The 20,244-nt window shown below is 37.5% G+C and overlaps 1 protein-coding gene across 5 annotated transcripts in view; it reads right to left on the bottom strand.

Moving 5' to 3' along the window:
* Positions 1-19,579, bottom strand: part of LOC104608266 (protein PSK SIMULATOR 1-like) — a 28,995-nt gene extending 9,416 nt beyond the window's left edge. The window contains exons 1-9 of one of the 5 annotated variants that reach the window (XM_088896358.1): positions 19,223-19,579; positions 18,704-18,806; positions 18,155-18,510; positions 7,279-7,601; positions 6,609-6,701; positions 6,417-6,507; positions 3,656-3,749; positions 3,102-3,199; positions 2,783-2,852 (exon numbers count right to left, since the gene is read on the bottom strand). In XM_088896358.1, the coding sequence (XP_088752484.1) occupies positions 2,783-2,852; positions 3,102-3,199; positions 3,656-3,749; positions 6,417-6,507; positions 6,609-6,701; positions 7,279-7,601; positions 18,155-18,469 (1,084 nt within the window). In that variant the 5' untranslated portion in view covers positions 18,470-18,510; positions 18,704-18,806; positions 19,223-19,579. The remainder of the gene's footprint in view (positions 1-2,782; positions 2,853-3,101; positions 3,200-3,655; positions 3,750-6,416; positions 6,508-6,608; positions 6,702-7,278; positions 7,602-18,154; positions 18,511-18,703; positions 18,807-19,222) is intronic. The other 4 variants (XM_010274192.3, XM_010274194.2, XM_010274193.3 and 1 more) reach the window with 4 other exon arrangements.
* Between the last annotated feature and the right edge of the window lie 665 nt (positions 19,580-20,244).

Genomic DNA, 20,244 nt, shown 5'->3' with positions numbered 1-20,244 from the left:
TTTCACACAGGCTGTAGAATTTGACAAATAAAAAACCTAAATTATATGTTAGTTTCCCAATTCTATATAGCAATTAGCAACCAGAAAACACAAAATTTGAAAAATAGCAATTTTTTTTACTAAATTACAATGAACTTTATAATAAAGCACGGTAAATCATCACACCAAAAGGATAATAATATTGTAAGTCTATTAATTTCAACATTTCAAACATAATATCACAAAAGTTAAGCACCTAATGAAACGTCTACAAGTCAAAAATTATAAACTAAAAATTGCTATAATTTTTACTAACAAAATAGTTAACAGAATGATAAAAAAAGAGAAAAAACACAAAATCTATGGAACAGAACCCTTGCTATTTTTAATGAGGGAGAAAGAATGAGTGATTATAAAAAAATAAAAAGAGAAAAAAAAAGGCGTGGGGCCCTCTTTCTCTCTCCTCAAAACCTCTGGGTCCTTTGTCTTTCAATAGTAAAACCCTATTATGAAACATAGACAATAGATTTTTTTTCCTTAAAACGGGCCACACAACAGGATGTAGTGCATCATCCAAACTCCACAGCACCCCAACCATGGTGAAGGCAGGATTTGTTCCCAGTCTCAGCTACAACCAGCAGGATGCTTTACTAGCAAGCTAGTTGGCATCTGTTTTTCTTGATAAATCAAGCTAGTTAGTTGGCATCTTCAAACATGAATAATACATAAAGTACGTAAAAAGATGTATCAACACACATAACTCATTAGGCTCAGGCTCAAACTCCCCTTAACAGCTATAGCAACATGCATACACATTCAGAGTGTTTGTTTTTCTTTTTTTTTTCTTTTTCTTGTTCTTTTTTTTTTTTGTGGGGTGGGGGAGGTGCAAAAGAGAGAGTTGATCCATTTAACTACTAAAAACATCTCGTAGACCTTTTCTTGCTATTTTTTTCTTTCAGATGCTAGTAACAGTCCTTATACGTATGCTAGCATCAAATAAATGTTATTATGGTATTGCTTGAGAATTTATTTTAAACTTCAGTTGTTCTAACAATGAACAAAATTGACAAGGGGCTTTCCAAGGTTAACGTTGTGATAATAGTTTGGCAAGGGGTGTATCGCAGCGGGCAGTTCCATTATTGAAGGAGAATGGTGGTGCTCAGGAGTTGGGTGGGATCTCCTAGGGGGACAAGGATCAAAGATAGCTCTGAGAAAAACAAGATGGTTTCTCAGTCTTTGGAGGGAGGTAAGATTGCTGAACAGGGTGAATCTAGTTTATCAGGCAAGAATCATCAAGCTGCTGGCGGTGGAGGTGGGTTCCCATCAAATGATGGTGTTGTATACAGTATACAGTGGAGTTTCACGTTACAGTAAAAAGATTGAAAGAGTTATTCCCTCTAAAGACAGTAAGGTGGTCGGCTCAAATGGTGGCTTGGGTGGTGGCAGATCGGGTCTTTCAATGCATTAGGCTGCCTTAAATGAGGGTTTGGTAGGTGTTCATGATACCAATGTTCACTGGTCGGGACAATGTTGGGCCCATGGCAGAGATGGAAAATCCAACTTGGAGACCTTCTATGAGCTTCCTGCCAGTAGACTAGGGGTTGAGTTGGGTGGTAGAAGGAATGTAGATCATGGGGCCTTATCAATTCCAACATTCAAGGGGCTGCTGCTGAGAGTGATAATTCTATGCTACAGGTTTCTGATTCTAAAGGCTCAATTAGTTTGGAAAAGGAATCTTAGATGTGAAAAGCATTTGAAGGGGTAGAACCCAAGATTGGTTCATATCACTAAGATCTTTTCTCATTGAAGAGGACTTTATGGGGTTGGCACTTATAAAAAATTAAAGAGAATCTACAAGAGGAAGATTTTGAAGGGTAATACTATATGTGCTATAGCTGCAGAGGACCAAATGTCTCTTGTAGTGTCTCCACTTTGAATGATAGTGTTGGAGCCTTGGAAGTGAAACTTTGGTAGTAGAAAGCATGTTAAAACGTGAGTTTGGGGTTGGCGGTAAAGAGTATAATTTAGCACCAAAAAATCTTTTGCATGTTTTGACAGTCTAGGAGCTCAGCTTTGAGGTTGGTAATCTAGGAACCATAGTACATGTCCTGATGTTGACTATGTAGTTAGAGATTGCGAAACAAATGAAGATGGTAAGGCATTGGAATTGGGGGAGGGATGTGGACAAAGAAATAGAGGTTGCTAGGGGAATGGGGTTGTTCTTCCTAGAAAGTGAGGAGAATGAAAGAAAAGTGTTTATGGAGTTGGAACAGGAGAGATAGCAAAATATTAGCTCCATATTGGCAGAGAATCCAGCATCTAGTTAATCAAGCGAGCCAATAAAGGAAATCTTAAGCAAGTGAAGGAATAGAAAATGGAAATGAAAGGGGTGCTGTGAAGGTCCTGGAGGATCAAGGATGAGGTGCTGATGGTCAAATGAAAGAACGGACCATTGTTTAGGGCATATTTCCGGAGCTATTTACAGGGTGGTCAGGGGTTTTTTGAAACTTTTTTTCTTATTTTGCCCAGATGTATATCGGCTGAGAAATTTGGTAGGGGCTTTGATATATAGGGTATTTATTAGGATCAACTTTTTGTTTTATCGACTTAATTGATAGTGACATCATGATGTCTGATGGGGGTGAGTAGTAGGTGTTTTTGACTTTTGGGTTGCTTATTAGATTGTATCCATTTTCCCATTTCTCTTTTAATAAGCTTTTATTGACAATAAGAAAAACAATGGATAAAGTTAGCATGCATTTAGGAATACAAGCGGGAACTTAGTTTAGTCCCAAATACAGACCCGCACTACCAAAGGCTTCATGAATCTCAAGATGTAAGAGGTGAACAATATCAACAAGTTTCTCCATCACCTGCATAACATGGGATTAGATTGTTTAGGAACATTATTTTCTCGGAAATGACTAGCCCAAGAAACTTCATTAGTTAGGCTCTAAAGAAAAAAGAAAAAAAAAAAAACTTCATTAGTTAGTTCCTTGGTCTATAATATATACAAAAGCAATTGATGATAAATGTGTTCTAATCAAATGTTTTTGAAAATTGGGAACAAGAATAATAGGTACCTCTACTATTTATCAAAAAAAAAAAAAGAATATAGGTACCTCTTCTAAAATCTTGGACCAGAGTGATTTTTTCTTTAAACTTCTTACATGCTTCTTTTGGCTTTTCAATTCTGTTCTTAAGATAGCTAGGCTGTCTCCTACATATCAAAGGGGTAAATTTTCAGTTACAGACAGAAACATCATTAAAGAAGAAAGAGATATCAAATTTAAGAGATGCTCAACATTCCAGATAATTAAGTAGTTCTAAGAAACTTCAAACCATTTCACTTTCTCATTCAGAAAATTTGTCAATCCTTTTCCCCTCCTATTTTTCCCCCTCACTGTTTGTAACAAGTAAAACATCTTATTTGTTAACTTTAAACTGGGAACACTTCCCACAAGAAAAGAAGTTCCATTGTTTTTAAGTAATTACAATCGTTATCCAAAAAGAATCTACTTTCAAAAGTATTTAGAAAAACACAATAATTAGTGACCCAGAAGAATGATGCATCACAACTTCCACCAACATTGTTATAAATTTATATATTTACTTCACTACTGAAGTCACTCTGCAGCATTCCAATTCACATATTAGAGACGCAATAGAAATTTACCTCTTTGAGCAATACTTGAATTATCTTCTTCCTGAAGCTTACGTCTATAATCTTGTTGAAATCTGTCCAAGGCATGTAACTCATGGTATAATTCCTGAGACCAAAGAAACAGAAAAAAAACAAAAGAAAAATCCAACAAATGAATTCTGAAATTTAACACCAGGCCATGTAAGATTAGACATTTTCACATCAAAAAGGGAAAAAGTACAAACTAAGATCTCTACACAAACTCAAATTTGAAAATGGATCTACCTAGTACTTTGCCCATACTACCTTGCAGTAATATTCCAAAAAGGCAGAGGCAATAAAGTCATGAATTGGGTACAATACAGGGTGGGATCATCCCAACCAGTTTGAACTTTACTAACCGGTAGAAAAAGATAATCATGATTGAGCTAGAACCTTCTACAACTGGGTTGAATATACTGGTAAAGATAAGGATTAAAAGGGCATCAAATCAGAAAAGTTAATGCAGAAGGAAATGAGAAAACACCATTGGAATTCCACAAGCTTTAATTCATCACATATAAAAGCCAATTATCACATTACAGCCATAGATTATCCAGAGCAATGGTGTCAGACTAAGACCAGACCTGATGGTCAGACCACCAGAACTGGGAACTTGCCTGGTTCTTAGAAATGTTGACTTGGTGAAATAAACTTTATTTACATGTATTAATATGCATCATACCCTTCAATATTTATTTTCTTGAGCTTATTTTGATGTAAAATAGCTTTAAAAGAAAATACAGAACCATTCTCAACTTTTTTTTATCAGCAAGAAAATTGAAAATTATATTAAAATATGAATCTGGATATTACAATAGTGCCTACAACAACTGTTGCCTATATACACTTGTTTTGCTAGAGTATTGGCCATCCCATTTGCTGTCCGTCTAGCCCAGTTGAAAGGTATGTTCAGCTCCTGTGTGATGCTCTCTATTTCCCTAAACTCATGCCTATAGATCCATGGAACGAACTGCTTACTCCTGGCCCAAGAAATGATCAGCTTGGAGTCTCCCTCCTTCCTTTTTTTGACCACCCAAGAGCTCCTACTCCTTTAGCCACGTGGTGCCAATCCTCTTTTATCTCACTGTCACACATCACCCACCCCTCCACATCATCCTTGTCTTCCTCCTTTCTCCTACCTCTCCATAACGTTGCTTTGGCTACCAAAGCTACCCAGACGTAGTACTTATAACCTTCTGTGAGCAGTTGCAAGGTTCTTGAAATCAATTTTGGCTTTACTCCAACTAATTGGAGTTTAGCAGCATGAAGTTTGCTTAGATTAACAGGTTACAATGCTTCACCTAAAATTTTTTCTATTCCGGTTAATGTGATTTCTGTCCAGAGGTGAAACGGCAACCTCAATAACTTGATTATAGTAGCTCCCTCCTTTGCTGAGGTACTATTCAACAAGGGACACCAGCGTCCAATCGTCACCCGTCCTTCACTCACCTCCACTGTAGTAAACTCCATTTTCTCGTCCCCTATATCCAGGATAGCTTTACCCTCCTCATACGGTCTTGTATAATCATTTCTTTAATGGTCAATGCCTTCACTGTTCTATCGGGATCAAGTTCCAATCTGAATCTCTCTTATTTGTGGTAACAACAATTTTTTTATTCCAAGCTTCTCTAATACTTTCCAGAGAAAGGCTTGGAATCACAGACAAGAACTACAGCAAATCTACAGGATCGTCAAGCTCTTTTATCTTTTGTTCAGTCAACTTCATCTCTGCTTCAGCATCTTTTACAAGAGTTTCTTTCTCTGCTTTTTCCTCCCCCAACATTTTCTCTTGCACAATTTCTCTGATTGTAACGTTTTCCTTCACCTGTCTGAGGTCTCCTGTTTTTTCCAAGAACTGTTGTAGAGCATCAGCAACTAGCTTCCAACCGGAGCAATTTTTTCCTTATGGAAAGCATACCATTCGTCTTTTGCCTACTCCAAAAGATTCAATTAGAGTTACACATACTCTTTTTTTTATTTTCTTTCACTTCATCAGAATAACTGGTGTTTTCTTGTTTGAAACCCTCTGGTAAATCTGTCTCCATGAGTGAATGGTTCCTTTGAGGAACCCTTTGAACCAAAGGACTGATTTCCCTTTCAGCAGCACTGTTGCCTTCGAAACTTCAATGACTTTCACAACTGCACCTTTTCTTTTTCTCATTTCCTCCAGCACAAATTTCTTAGCCTCCACTTGAAACTTTCTTCTCCACCAAGCAGCCTGAACAAAGCTCTCTTCTCCTCCAGCATGAGTGAAGCTCTCTTCTCTTGCCATTAATTAATAAAGTTTGAACATAAGTTTTTCAATTCCTATACACGTTCATTAGCTATCAAGATCCAATCCATGATCTGACATCCCAAATAATTGCTTTAAGTGCTCAACAAACCCTTAGCTATTTCTTCAACTTTTTTATTTTTTCACTTTTTAGTTTTATGAGTTCAATAGTTAAATGTAACAGTTAAACCATTTGAACCAAATCAGTTCCTGTTCTGTTCAAGTCTGATTACATTGATCCAGAGTTTCTACATAAACTAACAGAAAATTAAAAGATTGATTTATTTCAGCATAGTGTAAGCAACGGGCTCAAAACTCATGCTTCCAAATTAACTTTGAATTTATTGATCAAAAAGAAATATTATTGATAAAAAAATTAACTTTGAATTGCAGATAAGTTTCCCATTGATTAGCATAAACAAGTCAGAATAAAAAAAAATGCTTGTTGCTTCTTATCCCACTGATAGATGAAATACTCACAGCTGTGTATTGAACCAAGGTCATTAACTGCTGCACCACTCCTGGTGCTTCTTTTTTCAATTGTCTTTGAGGGATAAGTTCTGTTCCCAGCCTAAAATATCACAAAAGGAATCAAAACAATGCCATGTCAGAAACACATTTAAAATTTACTAAAGCAGAATAGCTAGTGAAAATAACATAAATTAACTATACTTCTCAAAGTAACGATCTAGATTGTGCCATTGAGGATCTTTACAGCGATTTCCAAAACGGACAACTTCTCCAGAGAAAACCTTTAACTCTTCCCTGCATAGTGCATACATTGTATAACAAACCAACAAGGTCACTCTTCAATAAATAAAGGTACACATTGCAGACAAATTTTCAGTTAAACAAATTAACATTAATATGAAATATAGTAAAAATTTCTCCATCCCCTTTGGGGTTGGAATTGAGAAGGGGTGAAGAAGACAAAAAGAGTCGTGAAGAGAAAAAAAGGGGTTAGTTTTTCAATTGATGAAAGACTAAAGTGAATGGATTTTGTTTTCTGTATCTGGGAAGAGGAAGTGAATGGGTTTTGTTTCATGTATTAGGGGGACTGTTCAGATTTGTTCAAAGGAAAGTTGAGATGGGGGGGGGTAAGTCAGAGGCTTCAGGTGTCTTCTTTTGGGCTTTGTTTGTGGCTGGCTGTCTGGCTGTGAGAGTCTTGTTGGGTGTGGTTTGTGGTTGGTTGTTTTGTTAGCTTTTAGGGGTGGTTTGGTTGTTTGGGGTTGGGTGATGCCTTGTCACCTTTTTGTAATCCTTTTTCTTTAGTTTAATAAATTTTCTTCTTTATTTATCTTCAAAAAATATATAGTCAAAATTTAACATTTCTGTACACCACCTCTTGTCAGCAGCAGCAATCCTCAGTAGTTGATCCATGTCTTTTGATACTAAATGTTGCACACCTTCTGAAGGAAGTACCACTTCTTTCAGATGCTTTATATTTTCCTCTGAAAGGGACTGCATAAGATTGGCTCCCTTAACAATTGTGTTTGCAACCTCAAATGCTAAAATTGAAATTTTGTTGCCTTTTGTTGTCACCCCAGACACAAATCCACTATTATTCAAATTTGTCATGCTACTTCCAAGTGTGTCCAAGACCTCCACTGCCTTCCCAAGCCCAGCAGTACCAGCTCTACCCAAAAGTGAGCTCACCTCTGAAACCTGTTAAGACAGCAGGAAACTATTAAGAGAATCCAAAGAACATATACATGAAATCAATCCATTTTTTTCCTTTTTTAGGTGATCTGTGAAGAGTATACCTTTTTTTGTAAAGAAAGAAGGACAAGACACTACAGAATTGATTGTTTATGTGGATGACATAGTTCTTATAGGTTCGTAAGAAGAAGTCTACAAATGCAAGAAGTTCCTAGCTGAAGAATTTGAGATTAAAGATCTGGGAAATCTGAAGTACTTTCTTGGGATTGAAGCGGCACAGTCTAAGGGGATATCTATCTTAACAGAAATATATATTAGAGCTACAACATGAAACAGGAAAATTAGGAGCCAAGCCTCTAATACACCTATTGATCTAATTTTCAAAACCACAAATTAAGTGGTTTGGATCATAGTTGTCAAGGCGTCGCTTAGGCGCAAAAATGACAAGGTGAGCGCCTTTTATAATATCAGTTATATTGCTGTGTCTTATTAATGTATGCGTTAAAAGATTTTATTACATATATATAGATATATATATATATATATTATACCTTGTTTTAATGTTTTACCATTGAAATTTAAAAGATCAAAGGGTTTTGAGGAGAGTAAAAGAAAGAAAGAAAGAAAGAAAGAGGAAAGAAATAATAGAATTACAAAGAAGTTTTTTTTTTCTTCTATTCTCTTTCTCTAATTAAATAAAAAAGAAACTCCATCCTTGTTTTATCTATTTTACTTTCCATCTTAAATATTTATATAAGAAGTTAATAATCTTCTTTAGCTGCTAATTGATATGAAATTGCTCAGTTAAATACTTATTATAGTAGTACTATTTTTGAAAATAATGAAATTAATAGTATGTAATAGATTTTTATCTTTTAGATGTGATAATTTGCCACATTTTTAGAGGAAATTTAATGTTCTTAATAAAGAGAATTGCTATTTTTTCAATTAATATACATGCTGAATGGTATATAAAACTATGTAACTAGCCAAAAGTTAGTTTTTTATATTATAAAATTTTTATTGCCTAGGCGACTAGGAGACTAGGCGCCCCAGTGTCACCTAGAATCGCCTAGACACCTTGAAAACTATGGTTTGGATGGTGAATTGCTTGATGATGTTGGAAGTTTCAGATGTCTCTAACAAGACTAGATATATTTCACTTCGAGTCTCACATCTTGAAGCTGTTGAAAGAATTTTAGTGTACATCAAGTCCAGACCAGGCAAGGGGCTAATTCACTAATCAAGGCCATTTAGATATGGTAACCTACACAGATGCAGACTAGGCAGGCTTGGTTGTTGCAGGGGGGAATCCAGTTACTTGGAAAAGCAAAAAAGAAAGACATTGGTAGCCAGATTCAGTGCATAAGAAGAATATAAGGCAATGGCTCATGGCATCTCTGAGCTTTTGGGCATCAACAAGATTCTTGGAGATTTTATTCATCAAAATAAAAAGATTCTTGGAGATTTTGGTGTTCTAGTTTATCAGCCTACAAGATTAGATAACAAGGCAGCAATTAACATTCCACATGATCTAGTTAAACATAGACTTCTTTTATCAGTAACAGAAGCAAAATTTATTACATAAACAAATTAGAGCATGTACAAATCATGGGTAGCTTCGGCTGTCCCCCTGAAAAACAAGACTATCAAAAAGAGAACTAAGAGCCTTTAAATCTTTAGTCTTACAACTGATCCCAGAAACAATGTGCCCTGTTAACCCCTTGTTTTGCTAACTGGTCTACTAGACCATTAGCCAACTTATCACTACTTTGAAATCTCCTTCAACTACCAGCTTTCTCACCCCCAACTCCATAGCCTTTTGTGTTCCAAAAATCACTGCAGCTAGCTCCACTGTTACGAAATCACTCAATCCAAAATGCATATCCCTTGAAAATCTTCTAAACTTTTTAATTTCATTTCTGAAATACCAAGGATCTTTTCATTCTGTCTCAGCCAGCTTATCACTACTTTGAAATCTCCTTCAACTACCAGCTTTCTCACCCCCAACTCCATAGCCTTTTGTGTTCCAAAAATCACTGCAGCTAGCTCCACTGTTACGAAATCACTCAATCCAATAGGGCCTGAATACAAACCCACAATATCTCCATTTTCATTTCTTAAAACCCGTCCAATTCCAGACGGACCCGGATTCCCAAAATTGCTCCCATCAAAGTTTAGCTTAAGGAAGTCTAACTCGGGGGGGTCCCAATTCCTTAAAGATTTCTTCTTAGCTGAGGATAAAGCTGCAATTGTTCCCTACTTCTTTACTATGTCATCAAAAGTAAACTCTGAAAATAAACTCAATGACTTAACTCAGAGAGCCACTTTTTCCATGATCCCTTCTATTAGAGCTTCCTTCTTTTCTTCTCCTCAAAGATTCGCTTATTTCTTTCTTCCCATAATGTCCAAACCACTGCTGCCCTCGTACATCTCCACAATAGCCTTCCCCTTCTTTTGGCCAACTAAAAGTAGAAGTGTCAAACAACCTGTCTAAACTGTCTCGGGTGTTCCACCTACACCCAAAGAAGGATAAAAACCAATCCCATATACAGCAAGAAAAGGAACAGGAAATGAAAATGTGATGAGAAGATTCATCATTAGAATCACACAGATAACACCAATTTGGGGAAAAGCACCAGCTAGGTCTCTTCCTCTGAAGCTCATTGCAGGTATTAATTGCACCATGGAAAACCTCCCAACAAAAAGCACTCACTTTGGGAGGGGGGATCGGGCAACACCAAACTTCGTTTAATAGAAAGGGCACAATTGGCTAGCAAGAAGAAGACAAAGACATGAAGAAAGAAGCACAAGTGAAAACCCCAAAAGGATGTAAGGTCCATAGTTTACTATCCACTTTGCTAGTATCAAGGAAAACCCCATCAAGAATATGTAGGAGGTTTGAGACAAGACCCAACTCTGAATCCCTCACATTTCTGTGAAAACATAGGCTCCACCCAAACCCAAAAAACAGAAGAAGGGAACAAAAACTCAGAGATTGGTTTGCCCATAAAAGAAGAGAGGGAAAACAGAGAAGGAAAAGAATCCTTTAAAGGAGCTTCACCCACCCACAAGCCTTCCCAAAATTTAATTTTGTTACCTGAGTTAAGATCAAGCTTGATATGATTAAGTGGAAGACACTTCCAGGTCGCTTTCCAAGGTGAAGAACAAGAAGCCCGGCTAGAAATTCCAGCATCCCAACCATTCTCTAAGAGCCCATGAATGCTAACAATCACTTTGTGCCACAGTCTATCCGTTTAACTCGAGAATCTCCAAAGTCATTTCCCTAAAAGAGCCACATTCTTTTCTTTCAGCCTTCCTAAGCCCAGTCCTCCACACTCCTTGCTTCTACTCACTACTTCCCACCTAATCAAATAGTCCTTCTTTGCCTCACCCGGTTTCCATAGAAAGTCTCGTTATTTTCTTTAATTTTTTAACAACAGATTGAGACATGCTAAACACCGAGAGGTGGCAAACAGGAAGATAAGCTAAGGTAGATTCATAGTTTTCAAGGCACCAAGGCAAGGCTAGGCGACAGGGGGCGCCTTGTCGCCTAGGCGATGGATTTTTTTTTATGTAAAACCATACGTCCTAGGGTAGTTCCCTAGGTTCCATAACCATCTTTCCTTAATAATTATTCATAATTTTCATAAGGGAAGTATAAATTTCATGTTTAAGTCTAGAAAATCAACATTTTATGAGAAGAAAAAGAACAAAGGAAAGAAAATTCAAAAAATATAGGGGCTGAACCCCTACTTTTGTTATAGGAAAGAAGAAAAGAAAAGGTGGAAGAAGAAGAAGATGTGGAAGAAGAAAATGTGTTGATTAGACAAAATTTTAAGTTCTTCCCTTGCTTATTGGTTCAGGTTTTGAAATTTTTGAGGGTTCAATCAAGGATCAAAATTTTGATACAATACGCCCCGTATCGGGTGTATTGTATTGTATCTTTGGGGTCTCAATACCTGTTTACAGGTATTTTTGGGGACCCATTTTTTAAATAATATACATTTAAAAATGAAATTGAAAACCAAAGAAATAAAAAAATAGGGGGAGTATCGTTATAAGTACCGATGCACCTCTGCCAATACACAGAGGTGGCAGAGGTGTATTGATACTTTGAACCATGGGTTCAATACAGCAGTTAGCAATGTTTGTGTTGATTAAACCCTAACAAAATAAGAAAATAATAAAAAGAAATTAGTATATAAACACATAAAATGAATATTCTAGTTTAATAATGTCTATTTTATAATTATAATGTCAAAAATTAAAAATATAAAAGTATTTTATTACCCAGTGCACAAAACTGCTTGGCGACTAGGCGAGGTGAGCCTCCAAGGGCTCCTTGTCACCTAGGCGTCGCCTTGACAACTATGGGTAGATTTGATTAAAGTTATCCTACCTCCTAGTGAAACATAATTTCTCTTCCACACTACCAACTTCTTTTCAAATCTCTCTACTACCAGGTTCCAGAAAGCCAATGATCTAGGTTTTGCACCTAGAGGGAGACCTAAATATTTCATAAGCCAATCACTTGGATACACCTTAATTCCCTAGCCCATAAATCAATGTCTTTTTGCGCCAAATTGACCCCAGCCCCTACACTTTCATTAAGATTAACCTTTAAATTCATTATCTTCTCAAACAAACTCACTAACATCCTCAAATTCCTAGCCCCTGCCTCACCCTCGTCCTCACAAAAAATAATGATGTCATTCGCAAATTAAAGATGGGAGACCACTACACTATCTCTTCCCACTCTCCAACCCCTTAATGAGCCCATCTCATCAGCTCTCAAGATCAGTCTACTAAACACCTCTACCTTGATAGTGAACAAGAATAGTGATAGTGATTCATCAAAAAAGAATGGTGATAGTGGATCCCCTTGTCTCACACCTCTAAAAGCACCAAAAAAATCTTTAATCATCCCATTTACCAAGACTGAAAAATGGCAAGATTGCAAGCAACCTCTAATCCATTCACACCATCTTGCACCAAAGCCACATTTACTCAAAGCTTCAATCAAGAACCCGCAGTCCACAAGATCGTAACCTCCCTCCAAATCCAACATATAAATGAAATCCTTCCTCACAAATTTCTTAAACTCCTCTACACATTCATTAGCAATGAGTAGTTGACCTGAAATTTGTCACTCTTGAATAAAAGCCCCTTGAAACTGAGAAATAATTGAGGGGAGGACTTTTTTATGAGGGAGAGAACCTTGGCTAGGATTTTGTATTGACTCGTCACTAGGCCTAATTGGTCTAAAATCCTTGGGGTGGCAAGCTTTGGATTTCTTAGGGAACAAGGCATTGGAAGTAGCATTAACACCCCTACTAATAATCCCCCTATGAAAAAATTCCTCAAAGACTTTCATTAAATCTCCCTTTAACCACTACCAACAATCTTGGTAAAAAGCCATAGAAAAGATTGCTTCCTTCACTTCATCCATCTCAAATTTTCTCTTCAACTCTCTAATTAAGGTACATTCCAAGGCTGGCCAAGTCAAACCCTCTAAAATCCATCTCCTTAACATTGGCCTTCTATAAATTGATTTAAAATGACCATCCGTCCCTTTCTGACCTTTAGCCAATTCTGAAGCTGGAGATGATGATAGACAGTTTTTGTTGTCTATTAACAACCCACAAATAAGACACATGATTATTAAGTGGTCCTCATGCCGCTTCACCCTCCTCATCACAACCCGGTCTACTAAAACAGCCCTTGGCTTGCCCAGCTAGTTTATTGCAAGCCTTCAATTTCTGCACATCATTTTCATGTGAGCTCCGCTCACCCATCGACCTTATTCCCTTTTTTAATGCTTCCCCATAAGAGAAACCCCGCACTACAGGCGCCATTATTTAAAAAAATTTCTTTCTTTGGAATATGAACCACCATAGCATTTGGTAACAACTTTTCCGATGCCACCGCACTCTCCACTCGTTTACATGCATGTCCACGATCCCTTTTTCTTTCTCCTCCACGTGTCACCCACCCAACCATGCCATCACCTTCTTCAACCTTTGAATTCCCACTCCAGAGCATCGCTTCCACTTCCGACACAACTTAGATCTTGTTCCAAACACCTTTAGCCAAGATGTCGAGAGAACGTGGAACCGCTTCAAAGCTTGACACCACCAACTATCCTCAAACTTACTACTCTTAAGTCCATCTTCTTTAAGGAGATGAGAACACCTCCCATGGCAAAAGCTACCTTCTCAAAGCTAAGTTTCTACCACAGGTTAAATGGCAATCCCAATAACTTCAGATGAAAGCAGCCATCACCAAAGGTCTTCGAGTTGCAAGAGGGACACCAGTTTTTTACCACTATCGTTCCCTCCTTTGTTTCTACAATAATGAACCCCACTGTTTCATTCCCCACATCTAACACAGCTTTCTTTTCATCGAATGGAATGAGTGACCGTTTGTTTGAGACCTAGTTAAACAATAGTCATTTCATCAAGAAGAATATTGAAGCACAATAGATTTGTCTACCTTTTGTCTCTTTAAACAACCAGCTAGCAGATTTTTTAACAAAAGGAATTATAAAGGCAAAACTAGTTGATATTCTTTGCAAGTTGAGCACGATTAAATATGTGCTCCACTTGAGGGGGAATGTAGAGAAAGTGATGGTAGTGTAAAAAGAAAGTAAAAGAGTGTAAAAGGGATTTTTTGTAATTCCTAAGATTCTCATTATTATAGTGATAGGAGCCATTATTTGGTGTAATGGTAAAATCTCAACCGTCTCCTTCCTCATTCCATGCCTTTCCTCCTTCCCCTATTATGAGCTTCTTTAGCCCCTCCTCCTCCTTACTCCTTTTCGAAAGCTTCAAATGCATGTTTAGCAAACTCCTCACCTTTTTTTTTTATCAGCAACACAGAAAAAAATTCATTATGTGAGAAACATGATTACAACAAGTTGTGAAAGGAACCAACTATAAAAACTGTCCCAAATCAGTACTACATTTGAGCCCAAAGCATGTGTTCTATGTACCCCTTGCTTGGCTAAGCTATCTGCCAAGCTATTAGCAGTTCTCCTCACCCATTTCACTTGGATTAACATGTCCTGTGACAGCCATTTGAGTTTTCTGAATTCATTCCTCAAATGCCATGCCACCCCCTCCCCTTTAACCAACCACTTAATCACAGTTTTAGAATCTCCCTCAATAATCAGCCTTCTAATACCCAGTTCTTTTGCTTTCTCAACCCCAAAAACTGCAGCCAAAAACTCCAATCTTGCCACATCAGTCTGCTCCACAAGGCCAGAGTATAAAGCAATTATGTTCCCCTCTTCATCCCTAATGACTCCCCCAAAACCTGAGGGCCCTGGGTTACCCAAACAGCTCCCATGAAAATTCAGTTTCTTCCAATCATTTATTGGAGGAGACCAAACCTCAACAAATCCTTGTCTTGTAGTTGAGGATGCAACGATGGTACCCCAAGCTCTGAAGAAATCTTCAATCTTGAAATCCGAAAACAGCTTCAAACCTTTTGCCCAATGAGCTACCCTCAATGTTATAGTTTCAACCAAAGCTTTCTTGCTTCATTCCTTCTCTTCAAATATTCTTGCATTTCATTCCTCCCACACAGTCCAAATTAGTGCTGCTCTAGTGCATCTCCACAATGTCTTACCTCTCTTTTTTGTACAGCTAATGCTGGTAGGGCTAAACAAACCCTCCAACCTATCAGGAGAAGACCACCTGCATCCAAAGAGAGAAGTAAACCAATCCCAAAGAAAGCTAATAAACGGGCAAGAGATAAGAAGATAAATCACAGTCTCACCATTCAACTTGCAAAGAACATGCCAGTCGGGGGACAAACACCAGTTTGGTCTCTTCCTTTGAAGTAAATCAGAGGTATTAATGCTTTCATGAAACACTTCCCAGCAGAAGGCGCTAATTTTAGAGGGAATGGGAGAACACCAGACTTCCTTAACTGGGAAAGAATAGGAAAGAAGCAAACTCCTCACCTCCCCAAAAGAACAAACCAGAACTCTTGCCTACTTTGACATCTCTAGCAGCTAAACTCTTGATCTCCACGTAATCTCCTTTTTCTCCCTTGGTGACTAGAATAGCCTCATCAGGTTTCTTTTCTTCCAAACCTTGACTATGTCCTTGATCAGAACCTTGAATTTTGTCCTCACTTTTCCTTTTCTTTCCCTTTTTGTTGTAGACATTTTTGAATTTGTTTGTTGGACCAGACCCTCTTTCAACCTTGAAAAGATTTGTGTAACATGCACTATTTTCAAAAGCAAAAGTTGTTGTTGGCAGGTTGGGAGTTAATCTAGGTCGAAAGAGGAGTGTGATATCAAATGGCTACACGGGTGAGCTGGAAGTGCCAAAGAAAGCTCGAGTTGTAGTGCCAAATAAAGCTTGAGAGTTCACAAGACTCACAATGAAGACTTGACAAACTTATTCGTTTATCCCTTTAAACAATTATGGGAGCAAAAGACTCAAAAAAGAAAAAGGAAGATGACCCAAAAGAAAATGACATAACATGGCATGATTAATGGACTTTGATGAAATAGAATCCAACGCAACTCTTCAAGATTGTACATGAATTTTCTCAAGCATATCAAACAAGTATATCTCATTCACATCATAGCTACTTCCAATCACCTTCCGAGACTTTAGGTCCTAAAAAACACTATATGAGAAAAAGAAGGCTATACAACAGTTCAAAGATTTAGTCAAACTACCAATAGAGAGAAGGTTATTGAAGTTTGGTGGCATGAAAAACAAAGGATAGAGTAAGGGAATCTAAGGTTCTAATGTTTCCCTTGCTAGAGGTGGGAACAAGAGAGCCACAGCAAGGGATATTTTGTCACAACTAGAGAAGAGTTGGTAAAAAAAAAGGTTAGAAATTCTGGTCATGTGATAAAAGCACCAAAATCAATAATCCAAGGAATCCTATGATTATTGGAAATAGTTGCATGATTGATAGAAGCACAAATACCTAAGTGGGCAAAAGCAAATGAAGAAGCATTGCCTAAAGAGTTGAATGCTGCAACAATGGTCTCCAAATGTTTTATGAGTCAGCCATATTTCTCAAACTCTACTTTCACTATATAAGCTACTCCATAGATGATTTCTCATCACTAGACCGCTTATCTCCTTTTGGAACAGTAGCCACATTGGTATTTCCACTCTTCCCATTCCCAATTATCTATTGTTATTATTATTTCTAAACCTTACTGGTACGAGGTGTGGATGTAGTTTCCAATACTCGCATACAATGTCCTTATTAGTAGTCTTTGACTTTACCCCAGCATGCAAAAAATGGTCAATAGGTGCTCCCTAAAATTGTACTTGCCTCCTACTTTCTTCACTACTAACAAGCACATACCTGAGATAATGTTACCTCATCCTTCACCAATATGTTTTGTCTAGTGATGTCATACTCAAGGGTGAACCCAATTAAGAACTTAAAGACCCTATTCCTTTCTACCAGCTTCTTGTAAGTCTCGACATTATTTATGCTTTCCCACACAACAATCACCATCAGATTAATTTCCTGTAATAGAAACTTCAGCATAGAGTAATACATGACTAAAAGCTTCTCCCCTATCTTACACTATTCACATCAGTCTTTAGTTTGTATGCACTATCCACATTCAACTTCTAGGAATTTGTTTCAACTGCATTGTCCCATATCTCCTGAGCTGAACCCATCCATAAGTAATGCTAACTGATCACCGATGTTGGTTGCATAGAATTCACCAGCCACCCAATAACTGTGTAATTTTCCTACATCCATTTCTCATAACTTCATTAGGATTAGTCTCTTGTGACTTTTTCTTACTGCTTCTAAGATAATCAAATTTTCCTCTACTACAAACATGTATTCAAACTGACTTTGACCAAGCCAGATAGTTGGTCTCATCCAACTAAATTGTGGTCACAGCATTCAACAGAGGATTTACAAACCCTGCTGGACCAACTACGGATTCTATGTTCTGCTCCAATTCAGTTCCAATTTGTTCCCTTGATCAAAAAAACTCCAATAAACAGTACTCTGTTGTCAAACAAAAGTCAAACAAGACCTAAAGCACTTAACTCCAATCAAACAGAGTGCTAGTTCTAGGGTTTCACACAACCCTGCAATCCAGGATAGAAAAGTGCAGATGCTCCTACCAATGACTTCAAAAGTCTTTTCAACCTGGATCAATCTCAATCAGTTCCCAAATAAAGACCACCAACCTTGGTGTTATTGATTTGAACACAATTCTCTGCTCTTTGCAAACTCCAATTTTTAAGAAACTAATATTAATTTCAGATCTTCACTAGCATCGTTATTTTGTCAAATTGAATAAATAGTATTATCTTGGAAAGCTTCAATATATACAGAAGTAGATAATTTAGCAAATCCATGTTCAGCATTACCGAAAATTGAGAAACAAGCTAATGAATTACAAATGACCTGGCCGTAGAACAAATATACCACAAATCTCAGTACTACTCTGACTTAAAATATGAGAAGTATGAGAAAAAGAAAAGGAAAAAACAATAAAGGAAAAGAGAAGGAAGAAAACGCAAAAGGCCTTTCTTGGTTGTCCCTACCTTTGTGACTGCCATCTGCTTAGATTTTGTTGATATAGATTTATGTGACAAAGTTCTAGAGAAGCGTGGAATCCCATCATATACTTCTTCATTGCTTCCATATGCAGTCTTCATGTCAGGAAATGAAAAAGGTTCCCTTAATTGCTTATCCATGTTTTCCCTCCCCGGAGGGGGAGTCAAATCAGTACCCATATTTGATGACAATCCAGGAGATTGATAAACACCAGACTTATGATCACCATGACCATTGACATTTGGGAAACTTCCACTGGAGGCATTATCAACAGTTGATCTTCTCGAACAAAGCCCTCCCATGGTATCGATGACAAAAAATAGTAGCTCACTTCTTCGTCTAGCTTCCCATACAAAAGAAACATAAAATTATATATCAATAACAGTAACTAAAACCAAAAGGACTTCCTAGCACTTAGACTGAGTTATTGACAGGAAATGAATTCTACCCAAAAAAGATAACAAATGAAAGCCAAGCTTTCCTCAATTGGTGAATTAAAAAACCATGCAAATATAAGTTCTGGGTGTCAATAATACCCTGCCCAGCTCCAGAAATTTGATCCCGTGTTCCACCAGAAAGCTCCACAATTTCTATTTTGGTCACTATTGTATCTCCAGTCCATCAAAATCAAACTGCAAACTAAAAACAGCACATATTATAATTTAATAACTTCATAGACTCCCTCAAATCCCTACCCATTCGAATCGATGAAGAAAAGAAATAAATAATAGTAGGAACAATAAGAATGAAGGGAAGATATGAACCGAAACCCAATTAACCATGACAGAAACAGCATACCTTCCAAACTAAAAACTATTTAGAGAAACAAGGGAAACCGAAACGGGTAACAACAAAGAGACCAAAAATAAACAAAACCACCCTCAGAACTTAAGATCAGTCACTGAAAACCAAAGCACAAGCACAGTACCATACATGTAAACACGTACCCACATGCATACATCCACGAAATAGATTAAGTAAAAAATTGAAGATATGCAGAAATAAAAGTGAATGGAAAAGAAAATAATAAGCACATAAAGACGGAAAAGTCTCACCAGGAAAGCACAACAGAGGTGGATCGGTAAAAGAACTAAGAACCTAGTAAGAAAATACAGCTATTCTGGTCTCTAGTTCTGCTTCATTTCAATAAGAGAGAGAAAGAGAGATGATGATGATGATGATGATGATGATGAAGACGAAGAAGAAAGAGTATAGGTCTTGGACAGCGAGAGTGCTGCAGCAGAAGGAAGTCCACACCCACCAAAAATAAATTTAAAAAATGAAAATAAAGAATCCAACCCCACTGACAGAAGGAATTCGCATTTGCTCACGGAGGGCTCCTCAGAGGAGGACCAGGAGGTGGAGGGGGAGCTGGTCAAACCCTTTCCTCTTCACCAAATCTAACCATGGTTACGTTCTAACCTCTCACAAGTCTTAAGAAATAAGAACACAGACAAAACACACTTGTTTTATTAAAATCTACCAAATAATTAACTATTGATCAATCTTTAATATTCTAACAGACTCTTATACCATTCACACGCCACCTCAAGCCGGCGGTCTCCTCCGAGGGCCACCAGGGATGGCGATGACTTGGACTCAAGAGACGTACATCAACTTCACTCGTCGGTTTGGCCCCACCAAATGGATTGAACGGTTCAGATCCTCCGGATTATAAAACTGTGATAGGTAGGTATAATTGAATTGCCTCTCTTGATTAATTGTTGGTCAACTTTGTTTTGATAACTATTGTTGGTCAACTAGTAAAGATGGAATAAATGCATCATCTTTTCATGAAAGGATGTTGCAGTGTGGAATCAATGTGGGACGTCCGATTGGTGGGCAAGTATGGTCAACCAAGTGGGTTTGGTCTGGCCCAGCGGTTACTAACCATTGACCTTGGGCAAGTGGTTTACACGGTTAAGGAGAACAGCATGTTGGTTTTCTTTTTCTTTTTATTTTGGCATTCCACATTTCCACCGCATATTAGGTTTTTTTAGAGCACTGTATATTAGTTAGGTAGCTGGTTTTTCAAAAAAAAGTCGATGATTGTAAAGTTTGAAGAGCAAAATATGCC

The sequence above is a fragment of the Nelumbo nucifera genome, chromosome 1, assembly GCF_055504915.1.
Source record: "Nelumbo nucifera cultivar China Antique chromosome 1, China Antique-T2T, whole genome shotgun sequence".
NCBI classification, from domain to species: Eukaryota; Viridiplantae; Streptophyta; class Magnoliopsida; order Proteales; family Nelumbonaceae; genus Nelumbo; species Nelumbo nucifera.
This window is presented reverse-complemented; position numbering and strand designations above follow the sequence as displayed.